The sequence below is a fragment of the Brassica rapa genome, chromosome A03 (genome assembly GCF_000309985.2).
Source record: "Brassica rapa cultivar Chiifu-401-42 chromosome A03, CAAS_Brap_v3.01, whole genome shotgun sequence".
Taxonomy (NCBI): Eukaryota; Viridiplantae; Streptophyta; class Magnoliopsida; order Brassicales; family Brassicaceae; genus Brassica; species Brassica rapa.
Genome location: NC_024797.2, coordinates 16,801,334 through 16,823,270, shown reverse-complemented (window position 1 = coordinate 16,823,270; position 21,937 = coordinate 16,801,334). Strand labels below are relative to the sequence as shown.

At 36.3% G+C, this 21,937-nt stretch overlaps 5 protein-coding genes and 2 non-coding genes across 9 annotated transcripts; 2 read left to right on the top strand and 5 right to left on the bottom strand.

The window, feature by feature from the left end:
• Positions 1-105: 105 nt before the first annotated feature.
• LOC103859310 (protein OCTOPUS) lies at positions 106-8,582 on the bottom strand. The gene has a single exon (XM_009136820.3). It carries the CDS (start codon positions 2,275-2,277, stop codon positions 298-300), a length of 1,980 nt encoding a protein of 659 aa, XP_009135068.1. The 5' UTR covers positions 2,278-8,582; the 3' UTR covers positions 106-297.
• Positions 8,338-8,423, bottom strand: TRNAE-CUC. The gene has a single exon. It is a non-coding gene; the product is annotated as a tRNA-Glu (tRNA).
• A 244-nt stretch (positions 8,583-8,826) lies between the features above and the next one.
• Positions 8,827-11,065, bottom strand: LOC103859309 (phytochromobilin:ferredoxin oxidoreductase, chloroplastic). Its single transcript, XM_009136819.3, has 8 exons — positions 10,707-11,065; positions 10,220-10,336; positions 9,972-10,066; positions 9,803-9,896; positions 9,600-9,731; positions 9,417-9,521; positions 9,289-9,339; positions 8,827-9,215 (listed from the first exon to the last, which is right to left on the bottom strand). Exons 1-8 carry the CDS (start codon positions 10,908-10,910, stop codon positions 9,042-9,044), a joined length of 972 nt encoding a protein of 323 aa, XP_009135067.1. The 5' UTR covers positions 10,911-11,065; the 3' UTR covers positions 8,827-9,041.
• Positions 11,066-11,291: 226 nt separating this feature from the next.
• On the bottom strand, positions 11,292-13,298 carry LOC103859308 (60S acidic ribosomal protein P0-2). The gene is made up of 5 exons (XM_009136818.3): positions 12,964-13,298; positions 12,808-12,876; positions 12,190-12,288; positions 11,722-12,114; positions 11,292-11,626 (listed from the first exon to the last, which is right to left on the bottom strand). The coding sequence occupies exons 1-5, from the start codon at positions 13,216-13,218 to the stop codon at positions 11,471-11,473; spliced, it is 972 nt and encodes a 323-aa protein (XP_009135066.2). The 5' UTR covers positions 13,219-13,298; the 3' UTR covers positions 11,292-11,470.
• A 239-nt stretch (positions 13,299-13,537) lies between these two features.
• On the top strand, positions 13,538-15,742 carry LOC103859307 (transcription factor MYB1). Its single transcript, XM_009136817.3, has 2 exons — positions 13,538-13,972; positions 14,748-15,742. Exons 1-2 carry the CDS (start codon positions 13,774-13,776, stop codon positions 15,554-15,556), a joined length of 1,008 nt encoding a protein of 335 aa, XP_009135065.1. The 5' UTR covers positions 13,538-13,773; the 3' UTR covers positions 15,557-15,742.
• On the bottom strand, positions 15,610-21,043 carry LOC103860140 (serine/threonine-protein kinase BSK6). 3 transcript variants are annotated; one of them, XM_009137739.3, is made up of 10 exons: positions 19,581-21,043; positions 19,258-19,478; positions 17,521-17,656; positions 17,297-17,430; positions 17,091-17,196; positions 16,934-17,019; positions 16,610-16,831; positions 16,383-16,535; positions 16,196-16,309; positions 15,610-16,119 (listed from the first exon to the last, which is right to left on the bottom strand). In XM_009137739.3, the coding sequence occupies exons 1-10, from the start codon at positions 19,654-19,656 to the stop codon at positions 15,889-15,891; spliced, it is 1,479 nt and encodes a 492-aa protein (XP_009135987.1). In that variant the 5' UTR covers positions 19,657-21,043; the 3' UTR covers positions 15,610-15,888. The 3 variants fall into 3 exon arrangements, with proteins under 3 accessions (XP_009135987.1, XP_033142151.1, XP_018513502.1); XM_033286260.1 differs by lacking the exon at positions 19,581-21,043 and having other exon boundaries at positions 19,258-19,498; XM_018657986.2 differs by lacking the exons at positions 19,258-19,478; positions 19,581-21,043 and adding an exon at positions 17,766-18,491.
• LOC103860139 lies at positions 20,564-21,506 on the top strand. The gene is made up of 3 exons (XR_004456222.1): positions 20,564-20,637; positions 20,725-20,847; positions 20,967-21,506. It is a non-coding gene; the product is annotated as an uncharacterized LOC103860139 (transcript).
• The last annotated feature ends 431 nt before the right edge of the window (positions 21,507-21,937 follow it).

Below are 21,937 nucleotides of genomic sequence, written 5' to 3'. Positions count from 1 at the left end.
ACATATTTTGGGTTGAGTCGAAGTTCGGTTGTCCACCTCTAGTCATTAGGTTTGTGAACCAAACCAATCTATGTTTTTAACTGAAAGTCTTGAACGAATACCTGATAGTTAAAAGGCGGTTTATTCCGGTTATAATAGACAACGTCAACAAGTCATTCGTTTGAAATGCCCCTCCCCTTAACATTTTAAAGTAAACCAATTGCACCGAAATTAAACCAAACCAGCAAAATGACAACAAAAAAACAAACGGTTCAAAGAGCTAAACCCCTTAACCGAACCACCCAATGAACATGTTGATCAATACATCCTCATAGCACTCCTCGTTATAGAATGGCCGTGACCATTCCCCCACCCACCGCCACCACCACCACCAGCTCCTCCTCCAACGCTCATTCTCCGGCTACCTTTCATCGGTGCCAAATAAAATTTCCACATTCCGTTCTCCCCATTCTTAGGCGAATACCTTGAACTCTTATTCCTCTCCAACCCGTTGACTTTCCTGCCCATTCCACCCCCGGAGCTCCGCCAGCTCACATTGCTGTTACTCCTCACCATCCTCGGCCCTCCTCCGTTCCTCAGCTCCGGCCATGACTCCGACAACGATCTCTCGACCATTCCGCCGTTTAACCTCCTATACCTCTCCTCCTCCTCCTCTTCCTCGTACTTGTTAACACTCTTCCTGTAAATAAGCCCCAAGATGCTCCATTTCCCCCACCGTCTCGACTTCTTGTTGTTATCATTACTACTCACCTTCCTCTCGCCGGTGATCGCCGGGTCCCGGAGAAAACCGTTATCAGTCGTCTCCACACCGTAGTTGTTGTCCCTCAGTGATCCTGAGTAAGTGTCTATTGATGATACTGGCGGCTTTGGCTCGTCCACATCCGCCACAACCGTTTTCCTTATGGAGCTGGACCTGTCGAGACTCTTCCGCCTTCGGGAGGATGAGTCAGTGTAGTAGTCTCGGGTTTGGATTGACCCGCCCGGTATTATAACCGGGTCGGACACATTGTTGGATGTATTATTAACCACCTGTGGTGGTGGTGGTGGAGGTGGTTCCTCTACCGGAATCTGCATATCCGTTCGGGTCACGTGACGGTGCACCGGCGCATCCTCCACCACCGAAAGCATAGACGGCGGAGGAGGAGGTCTCGCCGCCGCCGGAAACACTGTCCGTCCGATCAAAGACCCGTCCCACGAAGCTCTCGGCTCGTCGAACGAGTACCGAGGGTCGTCGACCGAGATCCTTCCGATATCGACGGAGAATCTCCCGGCGTCGAGAGAGAATCTTCCGGCGTCGAGCGAGAATCTAGGATCGGTGTCGCACGACCTCCGGCCGTAACCGTAGTCGGCGATCTCCGACTGCGTGTCCCGGAGCTGCCTCCCTATCGGTTTCTCCACCGGTAGCCTAGCGGATCCGGGACGGTGGTCGCCGGAGTTGCGCCGCTTCTTTAGCTTCTGGTTCTGCCTCCATTTCTGAAGCTTCTTGCTGAAAACGGAGGCGGCTGACCAGAAACTACGTCGTACCGATGGCTTCTTGGTTTGTGAATGCGAATCAAGATCTATGTAGTCCTTCATTGGCTTCAGCTCCTCAGGGACTTCGACTTCCTCTATCTCCTCCTCCCTCTCTTCAACGATCTCGTCGCTTCTAACGCCGTTAACCTCGCTTGTAACGCCGTTAACATCGCCGTCGAAGTCGTTAACAATCTCAAAGTCGCAAGCTTCGACGTAGTGTTCATCAAGATCGTCGCTTTCAGCTTCCTCTTCGTCGTTAACCTCTAGAACAGGCTCCTGGACGCTGGACCTCCTCGGCTCGTCGTCAACCTCTCCGCCGGGGATAGTCGTCGGAGCGTTTCGCTGCTCGTCTTGGCTAAACAGGTTCGAGAGAGAGGTCTGTCTGACGTCGCAAGACCTTCGCTGCGGCTCAAACGCGCCGGAGAGTCCGTTTCCGTCGCTGTTCTTCGACGCGGAGAAAGATTTTGTGCGGCGGAGCTCCGGGAAGAAACCGGGTTTAACCCGGCCGTTACCGTTGGCGTTTCCGTTGGAGGAGGGTTTGAAGAGGGCTTTGAGAGCCGCGGCGGAGATGGCCGGAGGTTTGCGGGAGGAGGAGGCGGTGTTGTTGGTTTGGTCTAAGACTGAGAGGCGTTCGCAGAGGCAGGAAGGGCAGAAACCGGTGAAACGCTCCTCCGGGTGACGGTCGCAGGAGGTTGAGAGACGGTGGGGCTGCGGTGGTTGTGGAGGCGGAGCTAGAGCTGCTGCGGGGTCCGTTGATGGATTCATGACTGGGAAATGGTGGTTGATACTTTCCTCTGCTTAGAGTAGTGACATCACTGTCTCTCTGGTTATAGAGAGAGAGAGAGAGAGAGAGGGAGAGAGAGAGAGAGAGAGAGAGAGAGAGAGAGAGAATACGTACGTTAGAGAGAGAGAGATTGGTTGTGTTGTTTCTGAAACTTGGTCTGCCTCCAAGGTATTGAAAAAGAAAGGAGATGAATAGAAACGAAACAAAATAAAATAAAATAAATTATGAAAAAAATATTTACAATTAATTTTGTATCTTTTGTTTTCGTGTGGTAATCTAGGATTTTAATATTTAATCAAAAGATGGAAATTGGATTATGTTTGATTAGTAGATATTTTAACCAGCTTTATTGATCATATAAGCCAAAACTTGTTTTGTATCTTCGTTATGGAAACATATATTAAAGGTTAAAATTCTTACACGTTAAACTTTGGTTCTTGTCCTCAGTTACACTTTTTGTTAACATGCCTATGGATAGAGTAAAGTCTTACCAAAAAAAAACATTAAACTCAAGTGATTGCTGTTTAGTAAATACTAATTAGAAAGATAACAATCTGAAGCTATGTTCTTCCGGTTTTGTCTCGTGTAATATAAACCCGTTACATGTTGGGTTAGTGACAAAGTGGATCATTTGCATGCTTTGTCAAAAGCGATTTTAACTAAAAATCAAAATTTTCACACTGCTTTTGACAAATTTCCAATGCACACATGTTTCAGTTTAGTTTAAACTCTTTTTGACTTACATCTTAGTATTAAAATATAGTGGTGATTCAACGAAACAAAACATTTAAAGAACATAATGTAACACAACATCGATCATCCAGTTAACAAACAAAAAAAAAAAAAAGCAAAAATATCGAGCATCCGATAAAAATTGTTTGGTCTATTTTAAGACATGTAATGCAACTAATTCTCTGATCTAAATACGTAAACCAAATTTATTTTACCAAAAAAAAAAAATACGTAAACCAAATTCGTTTTTAACTATTTTACGATACCAGTTGAGTATTAATATATTTGTCAGTGCTGCTTCTCTACAGTTCTACCGTAGTAATAACCATGTCAATTATCGCATCAATCAAAGCAACTTCTACGTCAACTAGGAAAATTACTGCTTTAACCACAGTAAAAATTAGTTTTTAAAAATATATATATAGAAAAACCAATAAAAGGGATTCTTTGGAATTTTAAAGATTCGGGACTAAATTCTTGTCTCTATGACACTCTCTCCTTTCGCTTTCTCGCTTCTTCCTTTTTCTTTTTCTTTTTCTCTCCATTTTTTTTTCTCTTTTTCATACATTTTGTAATTAAAGCTTCTCGATATTCGAACACTTATCAGATTGAAGTAACAATAGAAACAACTTTGATTATACCATTTATCTTGATGAAAAGTATGCATTTTATTAAACTAATACATAGGATAACATTAATTTTATGTATTTTACTTGTACCTTCAATTCAAAAATTAGATTGTATGTTACATTTTATATATGTTTAAAAACCTATAATACACCATTTTCTGTGATTATTTATTTTTCATGATTTAAAATTAATTTTTATGTATGTTTTAAAATCTATAATACATCATTTTATCTGATTATGTATTTTCCATAATTTTAAATTTATAAAAATAATTACTATTTGAAAATTTTAATTTATGATTAGTAACCAATAAAAACATAGATATCACAATTTTAACATTTTTTTTCTAGATATGTTGTGTTTTTGAAAGTGATGAATATTTAGTAGTAACTACGATTTATTTTTCTTTTACAAAAAAACTGTGATTTATTTTTGAATGGGGTTGAATAGCTTTTCTCGAAATTGAGCTATGAAAAATATGGTTCAAATATTTTTATATGTTATCGTTATCAAATATTCAAAGACTAAATTATTTATATGCTTTTTGCGATGCATGCTATTACCTTTAACTTTATTTTTTCCTTTATCTGATCAAATTTGTCTTGGCTTTTCTTTTTGTTTCTTTTCTTTTGTGTTTTTTTTGTTCTTCCCGCAAAAAAAAACAATTATTTGAAGTATAGTTATTCTGTGTGAGGTTTTGTGGATGCATATTAATTTGATTTTTGGAAGTATATTTTTATCGTGGTAGTAGTACTAGTACGGTCTCTGAGTGTCTCTACCATGGGAAGCAAATCTTGTCCTTCTTGTAAACGCTTTTATTGTTCGTGGAATAAGTTTGTTCTTAGAGTAGAAATTATATATACGTTTTTTAAAGTAATATATATGTGAATAATTGATTACGATCTTCAATCTTTTTAATTGATCTTTTAATCTTGAAACATATATAGAGCGATGTGTATGTAGATATATTATCAGACGTGTGGGCGAGAATCTTCCAATTAAATCATATCCCACGTTCATAATTCATCATTTGTTACCTTATCTACTTTCGTATATTAATCAATGTCTTTCTAGCATCAAAGATATACTTCATTATCGTATAAGTTTTTTTTCTTAAGTCGTCAGTATTTTTTTCTAATAATTATTTGAGCATCGTGTGTGTATGTGTGTGTGTGTGTGTGTGAGGCACGGCCGCCCATTGTTGCCTCCTATCCCACTAAACCTCACGCAATCAATGCCATTAATGTGGGTGTTTTATTGTATTATTACTTCACCTTTCACTTTAGCACTTGGTAAATGATTAAATGTTGACAAAAATAGTTCTCTTTATTTTAATGAATGGAGATCTAAAGATAGAAATCCTTGTAATCATTTTGTTTAGTCGGGGTAAAATATCTTACAAACGCCCTTTAATTATAACAATGCTTAACTAATTTATGACAAAACAGTTAATGGTAGTAATGCAATATAAATTACTCTATATAACATAATAATTATTCAACGATATATAATATATCATGTTTGGCCTGTGTCACATATATAATCATGAGTTAAATATCATGATTAAGATTTTCCTTCTCTACGGGTATCTAAACAAATAAGGAAAACACGAAACATTATTTTAGTCAAAAAAACAAGAAACATTATGTTTAATAGCATGGTAAAATGTTGCGGAGCGGTAAAAATACTGTAAGAGATTGTGACAGTAAAAACGGTATAGTTGATTTGCTTGATGATGTTTCTTATGAATTGGTCCTTGCATCTTTGTACGATACATCTTCCTTGCCAAAAATGGCCTTGAATGGGGTTAGTTACTTAGTTTATATATGCTCACTCAGTTCTTATACACATTTGTAAGATTTACCATACAAGAGATTCATCGACCAAAGATGAATCTATCTTCTTCTCTTTTACTCACTTTTCACAGTCAACAATAAGTCACTGAACAACAAAGAAATACCAGCTCATGCTTACAGATAATTAACCATGCGAACACAAACCCTAAACATTTGAGAGACACAAATACTTTAATTCTGTTGATCAACCTAAACTACTTGTAATAACAAAAAAAATGTTGTTAAAAAAACAAAAAAAATGTAATAATAATTTGAAGCTTAATTCGTTATCCACAATAACCATTTGATATGTAAATTGATGTAACTCGTTTATGAAAGAAATATACTCAACAAAATAATATAGTAATTTTAACAAATCTAAGATCATCTTTAACCCAACAATATACTCTATTTGTGGTATGATTTTTACACAAAAGCACATTAAACCGAATATTATAAACCATATTGTTTTAGTATAACACTATAATATCACATTAAATTTGGTGTGATAGTATTCAACACACAAAATACTATTACTTATTTTTATTAATAAAATGTACAAATAAATAAATAATAAATTAGAGATTAAATACCTATAAAATAATCAATTAAATATTTATAGTAAATATTATGTGTATTGAAAAATTATTTAAACCTGTTAGTTAAATATTATATAATATTTGTAGAAAAAAACATTTTTCGTGTCATTTGTTTGTATGTAATATAGTTACCTAATAATAATTATTTATATTTTAAATATTAAATAAAAAAAATTGTGTTAATAATATAAAAATAATTTCTAGCATGAAGTGTATAGTGTTATATTTAATATAACTTTTTCTAGTGTTGGAACTACACCAAAATAGTGTGATTTTGATACTAAACTAATACTATAAATTGGAAATGCCTTAAACTAGTACTTAACTGGTTTCTGACATTTTAATAAAAATTAAACATGTCCAATAATTATTAGTCTTTTTTTTAACCAACAATAATTATTAGTCTCTTTGATAAGATTGCAATTTTTTGTAAGAAAAATATGGAACATATTGGATCAAAGGTAAAGGAAAACAAAAAGAGGAATGTAATGATTACATGAGAAATGATGAGTTGGAAAATGACAATCAAAGTATGAACCTTTTGGCCCACAACATTCGACAACTCACAGAAATCAAAGGCTTTTTGATTTTCCCAATTTTAATCAAGAAGAAAAACACAGCCTAGCTTAATTTTCACTTTTATATAAATTTTTAAATCGCAAAAGATTTATTATTTTACATAAAAAGCCTCTATTTTGGACCCAACATGCTTCTGTATGTCATTCTATTCACATTTATGAAAGTCTCTTTACCTCCTTTCTTACTCGGATACTCTTTAACTAATAAGTGTCCATGTATATTATACTAACTTGTAATGTACAGATCTATATAAATGTATTATTAGTATGTGATGTGTGAGTGTGTCATGTATATAGACGTCAAAATATAAACACCGTTGTTTGAGAACGACTTTTTCACATGGTGGGAAAATATTTAAACTTGTATAGTATTTGTTGACATAAATAGAACAAGACAGATTTAGGTAAAAGAAACGTAGATGGAATACATCAAAACTCGCCAAGTATAAACAAGTAAAAAAATCCGTTTAGAAAAAAAAATGTAAGAATCATAACTATAGTCTATATTTAACTTGATTTTTGTGAACATCTATTTTCAAAACTTGTTCGGAGGATTTTTTTATTTTTTTTATTAGAGTGAGGAATCCCAATAAAGTAGACTCTTTGTTGTTTTAGCATGTTACTAAAGCAAGACAAGAAACGCACCTAAAACAAGACAAAATTCTAGGTTTTGCTTTATTATAATGTTTCGTGTCTTAGATGATTAATTGTTCCTAACTTTAATATCGATTTATAACTAATTCATTATTTAATAATTTTACTAACATTTCATACACATGAATTTGAATCCGTTCATATTTTACATTATGACTATGTGTTCCCCATCAACTATTGGAACTCATTTTGATGTGGGAAAACATTTATACAATTATTCTATAATACTATATTTTGTGATTATTAATGTATCTAGAAATTCTCTTTTTATCAAAAGGATGGCACTGTGGATCCAATAAACGCATATATCAAAAGTACCGAATATATCTATCTGGATATGGTTTTATCCTATAAAATGAGTCTACCATTACCATGAAAATCAGCAGCTATCTGTAGTAGGAGTCCTCAAACGAAGAGAGATAGAAAGGCAAAGTTGAAAAACTAAAAGCATTAACATGTCTCAACATTAGTTTGGTGGAATCGGTTTTGTAGGTCACAGGTTCGAGTCTGATCTTCAGAACTACAAAAATTAAGAAGTTAATAAGAAATGAGATAAATGAAACTATTATACAATGTTTTAATTGTATGTTCACATAGCAAACATTTTAAAGTAGTTTTAATATGTTAGCAAGTCAATGTATTCAAACTGTAAAGTGTTCTATTGATTTGAAACTAATCGTTAGACATATTATCCATCGCTTGTGTTCTATTTTACGTGCTCAAACATCATCTTGGCAATTACTTCACTAACTTTCTACATTTCCGGGATCGTCAACGTCAAAATTGCTTCAAAACAACTATGCTCAGAGTTCATCTGATATTCAATATCGGGGAGATAATTACCGACATTGATTATATGAAAACCGAAGCAGCACCATTCAAACCGTGCAATGCTTGACGGCAAGAAGCTATTCTTTCCGAGGAAGTCTTGTCCTGAGCCTGAACAGAATCAGCGATATCATAAAACTTAAAACATAAAACATATATGAATATCATTTACAAGAGTCAAAAATCTCTGTTGCCGGGACTCGAACCCGGGTCTCGAACCCGGGTCTCTCGGGTGAGAGCCGAGTATCCTGACCAGCTAGACTACAACGGATTTTGTTGTTCAACCGTTAAAACATTTATAGTTTTAAAGATAGAGATCCAAAATATTTAGTAACACACTTGATATACCTACAAGCACATTTGATTTGAGGCAAAAGGCAATGCTCACGAAGATTCTGCAGCTACACATTAAAACAAACAAAAACACAATTAACTACTTACATTGAAACAGTTTGATTGTTGATATATCTAATGGAAAGGAAAAAAAACATGTTGATGAGTGATGACAATCTAAGCCAAAAAAATAACATTTCAGAGTAATAAAGTTTCTTTTCTTCAATGGATATTTTCAGATTTTTTTTTCTTAAAATGCTGATGGAGATGCTTCTTTGGCTTCACCCTTTGAGAGGAAGTTGGAGAGACCATTAGATAAGGCAGAGGTTGTGATCAAAGAAGCAAATATGTACTCATTGGGAATGTCCAAAGGCTGTTTTACTCTTATTTGATAACATGTAATTCAACCAGCAGAAGATAAACAACGGTAACAACACATTAACCAGTGTTGTTGGTAAACTCAAAACAATCATATGAAGATGCTTACTAAAGTATTAACACACAGAACTAAGAGACTCTTCGTGCTTCCTCAAGTTCACTTCATGTTCTCCTGTTGTTAGCCGATGAACAGTCCATTTGAATCCCATGGCCGAGTTTCAAAAGACTTCCCAATGATACTTCTTTTGTCACTCACAGTTCCATCTTCTGTTTGGTACTCTGGAAAGTAATCAATGAATGTTTTTGTGCCCATCTCATTCACCCCATTGAACAGAAAATCTCTCAACAACTCCTGGTTTTGTTCAAAAATCAATTATTAACAACATCTTCACAAGGACAACAAGTGAAACCACTCAATGTTATACCTTTGCCTTTTCTTCACCAAATAATTTTCTAAGAAGACCATGTCCAGGATCCTGCCAACCACCAGACAAAGATCCACTGTCACAACAATACAGAACACAAATGTCTGTTTAAACAGAAAGTAAATCACCTTTTGTGCTCGCCATGTAAGGTACTTGTGCTGTGCTTCACGATTAGCTCTCACCTGAGACGGCTCCTTCTCCTCCTTCACTTGGATTGTCATCTCAAGCCATGCCTTTATGGTAAGAGAAACATGTTTTACTGTTAACACCTTAGCTTTTAGCCAGCAGCAGCACACAAGTTCTGAGTATACCTGATAGTATTCAAGAAACGCAGAGAACAAAGCGTTGTGCTTCTCTTGGCTAGATGAGAATCTAGTCCACATCACCAAAGGTGAAAAGAACTTTATGGATTCAGCAGTTAGCTTTCCTCCCCATGGGAACATCTGCAAGAAAAAAACTCAGATCAGTTCATACACACAAGCAGTTGAGTAACTTCGTGTTTATTGTAGCTAACCTCATCATATTTGTGATAAATAGACATTATGTTTTTGTAATACTTGTCTTGGTAATCTGTCGGGTCAGTCAACTGATGCAATGGATTCAGGTCCCTAGGATACAGTAAGCTTTTGGACATCAAGTCTCCATCTTTCAGACAACATAGACATATCTAGAAAATAACTTACAGCACCACTATGTTGGTGTTGGCAGATGTGAAGAAGTTAGCACAGAATATGGGAGTATCATACTCAGGCTCCATGAAACCAGCAAAGTCAAACACCTGAAGATCATACAGTCACTAGAAACAATCATAAACCATTTAATGGTTAGAAATGAGGACTAAAGCAACATGTTCTTTCAGCCTCCTCGGAAGGTCATATACACAGAGATCATGCCAATCAAATTTGTACACATATATTAAAATTAATAATACCTGCATTGTCTCGTTCTCAATGGACATGCTCCGCAAGAGTCTAATCTTTGGAGATTTGAAAGCAAGCATTTGAAGTTGTGTTTTGCCATCAAGTCCTGTCATGCTACTATACCTTTCCTGAAACAGTTTGATGATCAGAAAAAAAAAAAAGTAAGGAAACAGGCTTTACCAGTCAAGCTTGCCTAAAATTGAAATGGATCAGTGTTTAAAGACAAATCAGTTCCCTCCCTGTGTACTTGGACCTTATACATAATAGTTTGTGTTATAAAAATGTCACGGTTATACATAATTGAATCAAGACAAACTTCCCCAGAATCTTTGATATAGTCACATAGATGAACAAGACAGCTCAGGATGTTCTTTAGTAGTTTTTATACTTGCCGTGCGTTTGTCCTAAACGACAACTCAAGCTCAATGTAACTATAACAAATGCTTGTTATGGTCAGTGTCCTAATGACAACTAAAGCTCAAAGTAATTGCATTCTACCTGGAGAGGTGAAGGCTCAAGAGCGACCCTCTTCCTGGTTTCTTCCAGAGCAGACTCCGCGAATTCTTTATACGAAACAGCAGAGACTCTGAATGGGAATCTTTGACTTCCCCTTGTCAACGTGAGATTGGTGTTCTTAGAGATTCGTACAGGAGGGTTTGCTGCCTTGAAGCACGGCCCAATTGAAGAAGATCCTAACTCCATTGATAAAAGCTAATTTACAACACTGAAACACAAACACAAAAGTGAAACTAATGACTTCTTCCTCTGTCCCTTTCTTGAGCTCTGAACTGTTGAAAAATGAAGATATGATTCCAGTATGAAAAAAAAAAAAAAAAAAAAAAAAAAAAATGTGTTAAAAAAAAAAAAAGATTCCAGTATGAAGAAACAAAATCATTTTTGTTCTGTTTACATTAATTTTAAATACATTTTCATGTCCGGGCCGAGCCGGGCCGGGCCAGGAATTGGGCCTCAGTCTATTTGGCGGAGGATTCAGTGAATATATAATTTTGTAAACGGTTCGTTGAAGTTTGAACCTACATTGATCAGCTTCGAATCTCTCCAAGGTGTAAACGAAACTGAATCTCTCTGAAACAATGGCATTTATCAAAATATTTCAAGAAGCAAAACTTCTTCAAACTAGAAAGACAAGTGTATAAATCTGAAGTGGCCAAAGTCGAGAACATTGAAAACATCTTACTACAAACGAAGCAACACTTATAATAATAGCAACGACAAAAACGTAACTCAATAGATTTATTAATCTATTCATCACCGAACATATCGAAACCACCGTAGTCTTCTTCATCTGACTCCTCAACCACTTCCTTCTTCTCCTCTACCTTGGCAGCTCCAGCCGAAGCACCACCGCCTGCGTCAGCAGACACGGCAGCTACAGCAACAGCAAACTTGCTAGGATCCTGCATTCCAAAACCATACCCCAGTGTTAACATCAACAACACACGAACACTTCAATATCAAATTTAAAAAGTTAAAAACAATTTGATGAACTAACCTTCAAGTACTCCTTGACCTTCTCTGCTTGTGGGAAAGTGTACTCAGTGGCAATACAGATAGCCAATGCGTTCTTGTAGGCATTGATGAACATGTGCGGGGCGGCAGCGAGGGTTGGGAAAGAGATGGCTAGAGCCAAGGAAGTGACCATTGAGATACCAGCGGCGAACTTCTGGACGAGGTCGTCTTCTGTGAGGTCAAGAACCTCTGGGCTGAAGACTGAACCGTTGTCGTAAACCGACTGGACGACAAGACCGTATGAAAACGGCCTGATGCCGAGCTTGGCTAGAAGGGCGGCCTCGGAAGAACCCACCTTGTCGCCTTGTTTGATGAGCTCGACGGGGGTGATGATTTCGACTGTACCCTTGTTAATCTTAGTTGGGATGTTAAGAACCTACAAAAACACATTTATGAGTTAATAATTGCTTCAGCAAGTCAGAGTATTACAAAGCATGATTAATAACCAAACCTGGAAGAAAGATGTCTGGGATGGGTCAAGACCAGTGTTACCAGGCTGGACAACCACATCAATTGGGGCAACCAAACCCACACGAGCAGGAGCACCAACCTGTTCATATTACAAAACAGACAAAGACGAAAGAGTTATATCTCAATCCAATCCACAATGAGAAACCATCAAATATTTACACAAGCTGATGCAGAAGACAGTAATCATTTTAGCTGGACATACTACGAAGAAGAACAGAGCTATCGACTTCTCATAAACTAACAGCTATAAGACCTAATTCACGTATGATCGATTTGATGCAGAAGACAGTAATCATTTCAGCTACACATACAATTAAGAACAGAGCTAATATAAGCAGGTATGTAAGTTGATGCAGAAGACAGCACCATTTTAGCAAAACATACTATTAAGACAGAGCTATGGAACATCTATAGGTGAAACTAAACTAATATAAGCAGATAAGTAATTAAGAACTCATTCATGTATAATCACGTTTATGCAAATGACAGTAATCATTTTAGCTACACATACTATTAAGACCGAGCTATGAACAGCTACAACTGAAACTAAACCAACGCAAGCAGACATGTAAGTGAGAACTCATCCACGTCATCAAACCTTGTACTTGGCAACTTCCTCGCTCACTTCCTTAAGATCACCCTTGGTGAAGATCAAACCAACATTTCCCTAAACACAAAAACAGAACTCAGCTCAATAAAAATCAAAACTTTCAAATAAAAAGCTATGAGAAAATTTCAAAATGTGAAAACAAACCTGAAGGAGGGGCATCAAATTAAGAATCCCAGTGTTCCCGGTATTCTCAGCATGAATCTTAACGGAACGTTTCATCATAGTGTTCTTCCCCATGAGCACCACCGAGTCTCCACGAAGACCCTTCCTGATGTTCTGTAGCTGAGTCGATCCAACGTTGTCTGCTGCCACGACAAGGATCTGGGTGAACTCGTCGATGAGCTGACATAGCTTCGCGTCGTACGCGATCTTCTTCTCCGCCTTCGTTGCCTTCACCATTGTTGCTCACAGGATAATGGCTCGAACTCTCCTCTTTGGCTATAGGTAAAAAAGTTCGGCGGTGTGAGGAAGAAACTAGGGTTTTGGTTTCGTTTTTATACTGATCTAGGGTTTCGTATTAACGGTTCGTGTTTGTTTACTTAGTTACTGATCCGACGGCTCTTGTTTATTTTAATGATATTGGGCTTTTTGTCATAGGCCCAAAGTTTTATTCATATGGTATTTTAATATAGTCTTAAGTTGATAAAAGGCTTAAGTAGGCCCAATTAATCAAGTGGAGTTTCCCGCTAAAGCTGAAACTGATCGCTTCCGTTATACGGCAATGACTTAACTCTCCCCCATTTAGATAAGACAGAGGATTAACGGTAAGGGTAAAACGGTAAATGTAATAATAGAGGGTGAAAGAGTAATTATTAATGTTAATGAGGCAAAAAAAAAGAAAAAAAAAAGACACTCGAAGCACTTGGCTTGCGAATCTAGAAGAGCGAGCGTGTCTTTCACGCGACACCAACGATTTAAGTGAGAGATACTTGGAGACGATCGGAGACGACGGCGATGGCGGGGAGAGGCAAAGAGCGAGTGAAAGTGGCGTGGTCTGCGGAGGAAGACGTGGTGTTGAGTAATCTCGTTGAGAAGTTCGGACCGAGGAACTGGAGCTTGCTCGCAAGGAGTGTTCCTGGTCGGACAGGCAAGTCTTGCCGTCTTCGGTGGTGTAATCAGCTCGATCCGTCTCTTAAACGCAACCCTTTCACCGGTATAAATACCTAAATTAGGGATTTAATTTTCAATTGAATTGATGATCGTTTTTGATCAGACATGGTGAAATTGATCATAGTTGGTTGTGAAATGGAATTGAATTGTGGCTATTGATTGATTATAGTTGGTTGTGAAATGGAATTGAATTGTGAGCTTGACGGCATATATGTGAACCTTGCCCTGGTTCTTAGAGTAGCCTTTGGATCTGTGTGTTCTGAGTTTGAAAAAAGAGTAATCTTTGATTCTTCTGGTTGCTTGTATTACTATAGATAATATATATATATATATACTAATAGCTTATATGCTTGTGAAATGCAACTGGAATTTGATTGCGGAATCACTTATCCGTTTCAGTGTGAACTGAAAAAAATCTGGAAAAGTGTAATCTTTGGATCTCTGTTTTTGAGTTTGAAAAGAGTAATATTTGATTCTTGTGGTTGCTTGTGAAATGCATCTGAAGTGTTGTCTCCGTTTTAATAATTGAGAAATAACCCGGAATTGAGTAACCTTTGTATTTCTGAGTTTGAGATTTTAGATCGTTATGGATTGTGATTTTGTGAGCTTCTCCTTGAATCCAAAATGAACTACAAAGTTAGGTTTACTTGAGCCTCAAGTCTTGAGGTTAGTAACTATGCTTGGCTATAGTTTTGTTGTTGTTTGTATCTGGCCTTGCGTGGTGGTGGCTTCCAAGGGTGTGTGCATTAGTTGATTATTCTCAAGTTTCGCGTTATTTCATCAGTAACACTTCTTTATTTGTTTTAATGTTTATAAAGAGGTAGAGGATCAGGCTATCATCACAGCGCATGGCATCCACGGGAACAAATGGTCTGTAATCGCTAAGCTCCTCCCAGGAAGAACAGATAACGCTATCAAGAACCACTGGAACGCCACTCTAAGTCGTCGATGCATGGACTTCGAAATGCTGACGACGAATAACTTAGTCCGGGAAGATTCTGGATTCGATAGAACGATGAACACCATCGCAGCATCATCAGAAGCAACTTTCTCTTCAGGCGGTGGTGGCCATGTAACTACTCCACTTGTATCTTCAGACGGCAAAGAAGCAACCTCCATGGACGTGTCTGAAGAACAATGCGAAGACAAAACAAACGAGGAAGGTAATAATGATCCTCCAACGCTTTCCCGCCCTGTAGCCCGGCTCAGTTCTTTTAATGCTTACAATCACATGGAAGGATCTTCATTTAGTAAGTTCCAATCATGTAAACAAGACGCAGCGATGCTAAGATTGCTTGAAGGAGCTTACAGCGAACGGTTTGTGCCTCAGAAATGCGGACATGGGTGTTGCAGCGACAATCCTGTTAACATTTCTCAGAAAAACTCACTGTTGGGTCCAGAGTTTGTGGACCACTTAGAGCCACCAACGTTCCCTAGTTATGAACTAGCTGCTATAGCGACGGAAATAAGCAGCCTCGCTTGGTTGAGAAGCGGTTTAGAGAGCAGCAGCGTGAGGGCGATGGAAGAAGCAGCTGGTCGGTTAAGACCTCAAGGCTCAAGAGGACATCGAGATCATTGTCTTGCATCTAAACAAGGAAAGAGCATAACCAATGTCCTGTCTACATAAAAAATGGTAGAACTGATACATAGTGACTTATATTTTTCTTCAGAATTTTATACTTTTTTTTTTGTGATGTAATTTAGTAGAAATAGTTTATATAGTTATGAGTTTTGAGTCTTTTCAACTTAGACGCAACTTGTATGTCATGGCGTCTGCATTTACCGTATCATGATGGTTGTTTCACCTTTGTAACATGGCATTCACAACAAGCTTAAAATGATGCTTTATATCAAAACACTACTAAATATTGAAAATACACGAATCTTGTTTTAGCACACAAAATTTTGATGGTACTAATATTTGGTTTAAGCTGTACAAATCTTTGTTTTGTTGTAACTCTAAAAAGATTCGAGAGAAGAGCCATGACTGAGCGCTTCTTTAGCTTCAGCTACCATCCCAAGCTTTAAGAGACAAGCCGCTTGTAAGTAGAGAGCGGTTGAACACTCTGGCGATGCAAGCTCAGCTTGCATCGCATCGGTTAAAGCCTCGCTGAACATATCGCTCATTAGGTAACATAGACACCTTCTGGTCAAAACTGTTGGTGATACCACTGTTGCTCCACTCATGAACTGTTCATAAAATCATTTCATATTTTTATAAAATAATGTATTTTAAGGTTTTTTGATGATTTACAATGGTACATACCTCTGTGTAGAATTCTATTGCGGTTTCAAAGTCCTTAGCGCGAAATGCAGCATCTCCATGCTTCTTGTAATCTGTATTCTCTTGCATTCGACCCGTGCACATTTCAAATGAGAACTGCAATATATTTTTGTAACGTTATATTGAGAGGTATCAAGAGATTATGTTTCTCACAAAGATATATATATACCTCATTTGTGACCACTACATCCTCTCCATATCCGAGTTTCTCTAGCAGTTCGTGTATGACACTTAGATCCATTCTCCAGCATGCTTCTCCTAAAGGAGTCAAGCGCAATGGCTTCTTCTTTCTTGCAGGTTTAGTGTATGATATTGGTAGAGTCTGTCATTATTAAGTCTCATGAATACATAGGAAAGACTTAAAAAAAATCTGAAAACATTTGAAGAATCACTTACAGGGTTTTTGTCCACTTTGATGTTTGGAAATAACTCAACTCGTTTCTCAAGTCTTGAAAGAGCCAACGTAAGAAACTTTATGCTTGGCCTCTCGTCTGGCTCAGAACGCAAACAGCGGGTAGCTAGGTGGATTAGTTCTGTCCTGTCCTCATCAGAGTACTGGCCATCCAGAGCTGAGTCCATTAGCACCAAATAGTTTTTGCCACGGAACATATCAAGTGCCTGTAATTACAAATTAGCTAAAAATCATGAGTTACTAATCAGTCTACTTAACAAAGAACCAATTCACTTCAAAAAATTTACACTCAGTAAGAAGAAGGTTACATGGTTTGGTGGGATATGTCTGCCACTCATAAGATCTAGTAACAAAGTCCCAAAACTGAATATGACACTCTCTGGTAGCAAAGTACCTAGCAAAGTTCACAGTTTGAGAAGAGTGGTTGTGTGAGTGTGACAGAAATATTCAATAAAAAGAACATACCTAGACGCATATATTCAGGTGGAGCAAATGACAAATTTGTGCTATAGCTCTTTCCCTCTTTGCTACTCTTCATGAGACCGAAGCAAGACAGCCTTGGATTCCCAACCTGTTCATCAAACACTTGCATAAGTTATTGTAATAATAAAAGTTATACAAACCAAGATAAATGAAGTTTTTTTTAATTTGAAGTGAAAAAGTCTTCATACCTTATCAAATAATATTCTGTAGGTGTTAAGATCATGGTACAAGTCTATTCCCCGAGAACTACAGTACTCCAAGGCTCTCGCAATATGTAACGCAACCTTCAACCTCGTTTCCCATTTCATTGGTCGTTTCTCCCCTGACAAAAACCATTTTTACAGTTTTATTAGACACAAATGAAATTATAAAAAAAAGAGTTGAACTGTAAAGAAAAGGTTGGCTCTCTCACAGTGGAAGAGGTGTTTTGCAAGTGTTCCATTGGGCATGTACTCAGCAACGAGAAGCCTCTCGTGACCTTTTGAGCAATAACCGATCAGATTGGCCATATACTCACTCCTACACCTCCCCACTGCTTGTGATGCTTCCTGGGAAAAAAAAAACAAAGCTATTTTCAATAAATTCAGCTGTGCTACTGATCAAGCTAGCACCTAATATCAGTCCTCTACCAAGTCCACATGCAACAAAGATCAGAACCTATAACATTGCCACATTCAAGAGAGGTTTCGCGGAAAGCCAAATAAAAAGTAAAGAAATGAAGCCAAGACTAAACTCGCTCCAGGGTCGGTCCTGGAGACAGCCAAACAAAACATACATCCGCCTTGGTCCCCAAATTTTAGGTATTTAAAATATACTAGATTTTGACCCGCGCTTAAAAAGCGCGGGTTATTTTTCAGTTGATAAAATTTATGATATGAATTACTATTTTTGTCTTGTTATACATTATTATGTTACAAAATTTTATTATGTCAAAAAAAATTATTATTATGTAATTATATTTTTAATCGTTTGATTACTTTTTTCAAAAAAAATTATATGGATTGATCATACTCAGTGCGTCTATTATTTTAAAATAAATTATTTTCAATTAGATGAGAACAATACTTTTATATCAAGTTTGGACCCGTCGTCGAACCAGTAAACACGATGACTTGTACATAAGCTGGTTTAGATTTAATGAAAACTCGTTAATTTAAAGCATGCAAACTTCGAAAAAACATGCAATCAAGTGTGACCCGGCATTTGGTTTACATGGTAGGAAAAAAATAATCTTCAATAATATTTTAAGAGATGAATGAAACTTCTAATATATTAATGTAATAAAAAATAATAACATAAATATATATAATTTTGTTTTAACAAATGATTTGCTAAAGTGTTTTTTAATTAAATTTGATTTTGTAAATATTTAGAATTATATCATGTTAGATGACATGATATAATATGTTGTATGATATATGCTTTCATTTTAATAATTGATATCTAAATATTATATATCCATCTTTGAGCATAATATATGATGTATATAACGTTATTGAATAACAACAATAACATTGGATAATAATAAGAAAAATAATTAGAGAAGTGTATCATACAAAATGAGAAATAATATAATAGGATTTATTTAAATTATTTAAATTATTTATAGTTATTGTAGTTAATGGTAGGATAAAAAATAAAGAGTTTTATATAGATGTTATAAATTCTTTTATAAATATTTTTAAAAATATTTTCTTTTAATAATATAAATTTTCAATAGCATCTATAATATATTCTTATCAAAAATCATCATAACAATATATTTAGAATATATATATATATATATATATATATATATTTAGAATATATTGTTAAACTAAATTAGAAAAATATAAGGTAATTGATTATTGCATAGTTAGAGAAATATAAGGTAATTGACTATTGCATAATTAGAGAAATATAAGGTGAGATCAAAAAAATAGTTAAGTCTAATGAAAGGGTCCAACAACTTTTCATAGGTAGATTTTTTAAAACTCATTCCCTTTTAATAGTATAGATATGAATCATCTGGTCTTAAACCATTCAAAACATGTATATATATCATCTATAATTGTTTCAGGCCCTATAAGCCTTAAATAAAAGCACATGAGAAAACTTATTCAGAATCATAAATAATAAATCCAACATTACGGATAGGTTAAATACGAACGATAAACTTGGAAGAATCAGGCCAGAAATGCCTTTGAAACCGTTTAACGGCTATCTTTCTGCCGTTTTTGAGCCTCCCTTTGTAGACGATGTTAGGAACCTTCTCGCTCTGCTCCGACACGATGTTGCCGGCTGAGAATCCGTCTGTAGCGACTCTCAACTGTTCCAAACTGAACTCTCTGAAATTCGGACATGAGCTCACGTCATCAGTATCGTTATTATCTGCCGAAGAAAAACGGCTAGGTTAATTAGTTAGTTTATCAATCATCATCGTCTTCAGGAATAAATAACAAACGCATAAGTGGAGAGCCTATGAGATTATACCTAGTTCGTCGATGATGGTTGGTTTAATCGACCGAGATGGAGAGCGACGCCAAGGTTTAAAGAAAATGCAACCCATCGTCGGCAAAGGGAGAAAGACGACGAGATTGTGTTTTTTTTTCCGGTGGACTAAAACTTTGAATGCGCTTGGTGAAACTCCCGCGCGCAAAGTTTATATATATATTTAAAATAAAAAATTACTATCTATCGTAATTAAATAGTTGATGAGCACCTACACTAGTATATAATACTACTTCTGAAAAGATCAATGTGGATTTATATTATTTAAGATACGAAAAATGTCAACAGGATCTTGATAATATAAAGAATTTAGTTTTCTCATGACTAGCAAAAAAAAAAAAAGATATTTGTTGAGTTTGGTCTTCATTTTCAAATGGATCATCACTTAATTTTAGAATTTAATTATAAAAAGAAGAAATTCTCATAAAAACAATTTATTTTCGTAGGTTCTACCACAGATTTTCGAGATTGGGAGTGTAATATCAATTCATAAATCATAATCATCATCCATACTGTACTTTAGTAAACATATGATATCAAATCGTTTTGGTATATTTTGCTCATGACTGGCAGAAACTAAAACATGTCGTATTCATAATGGGACGCTCGTTTAGGTAAACTATATACTAAAAATGAATTAATATCACACAAACTTTCATACATATATTTTTTTAAACTACATGGATCTAGCCGCTAGTTTTTTTTAAAAAAAGTGGCACAAACTATATGGTCGTTGACACAAACTTGAAATTACATAAGACGGTTCGTAAGTATTCTTTTGTTTATTACTTATGACATAATCCCAAAGTGCTGGACCCAAAAGTCATACATATAACATGTTACATGCACCACACTAATACTAGCATGAAACACAAACAATGATCATGTGTACAAAATTAAAACATAGATAAATCACTCATTTACTATTTCTACCATCGCGGGGCTAAACTGGATTAAGAATTACGATGGACTTGAAACATGCATACCAAGAAAATAGGGGACTTGAAACATGCATACCAAGAAAATTGGGACTGGCTCTGTAATTCTTAAACCAATGGCTGTTATCAGGCCCAAGGTTATAAATGTAGGTCTAGTTACAAGTTTATGTGTGGGCTCTAACTCAAAGCCAAGTAGAGATCACTTCTCTGTTTGGTGGTTCCTCGAAGCTACTTCACTTGCCTTAAGTCTTATCCCATACACTGGAACAGCAATACATTCGGGTTAGGTCCACTCAAGCTGCACAACAAAGGTTTGTTCTGAGTTTTACTCTTACAAGCTGTGGTCAACTTGTAGTTTTAGGTAAGAGTAAGGCCCATTTCTTAAGTCTTGGTTCTGTTTGATGTTAGTGGCACTATTTGGATTTGGAAGCAGGGTCCTGTTGAGTCTAACGCGAAGACAGTAACTAAACTGTAGATGTTGATAGCGTATCATTGGATGAGAACACGTTGAAGCAAGATCTCGAGGCTGAGATACATGAAGAAAACTACGTGGAGGCAGCTAAGATCCGGGACATACTAAAAGAGCTTCAAGAATACAACAAAGCCTCTGTTTTGTCTGCCAACACTCGGTTCTACCAAGCTTTCAGAAACGGGGATTTAGCTGAGATGGAATCTTTATGGTCCAAATCTGGAAAGCCCTGTTGTGTGGATGAACTACGAGTTCCCGTTACGGATTGAGCTGAAAGATGTTGAGGCTCATGTACGAGGGGAAGTAGGTTATGTAACGAGTATGGAGTTTGTGAAGACTAAAGGGAGTAGTAGCTGGGGAGCTCAGTTTGTGTCGAATGTGTTTGAACGGATAGATGGGCAGTGGTTTATATGCATTCGCCATGCTTCTCCTGTTGATATTTGATCTAAGAACCCGACGAAATGGTACACAAGTTCTGACGTTTGATGTTGTTGTGTTTGTAATATATATGTATGAATTCTATAGTGTTTTGTAGGCGCAACAATGTTTTTATAACAATGTAATCTGTGCTTACCACGGAAGAATAGTTATGCCATTGCTAATGACTATAACAACTCATGTTATCTCATGGCGCCAGAGTGTGTGAGACGGATTAGGATGTGACAAATGGAAAAATATTTTTGATCACAATAGATGACAAACAAAAACATATCATATAAAACCAAACTAAGATGAATAAAGTTAGCGAATCAATCTATTTTAAGGATGAGTTAATTAGCATCATGTTATTTTTTATTATTATTTGTTTCTTAAATAGAATTTTGTAAGTTATATTGCATGTAATATGTTATATATATATTTTGAGCAAGTAATATGTTATATTGTGATTGATATTAATAAAGTTCTGAATCGTTTGTGGAAAAAAAAACAAT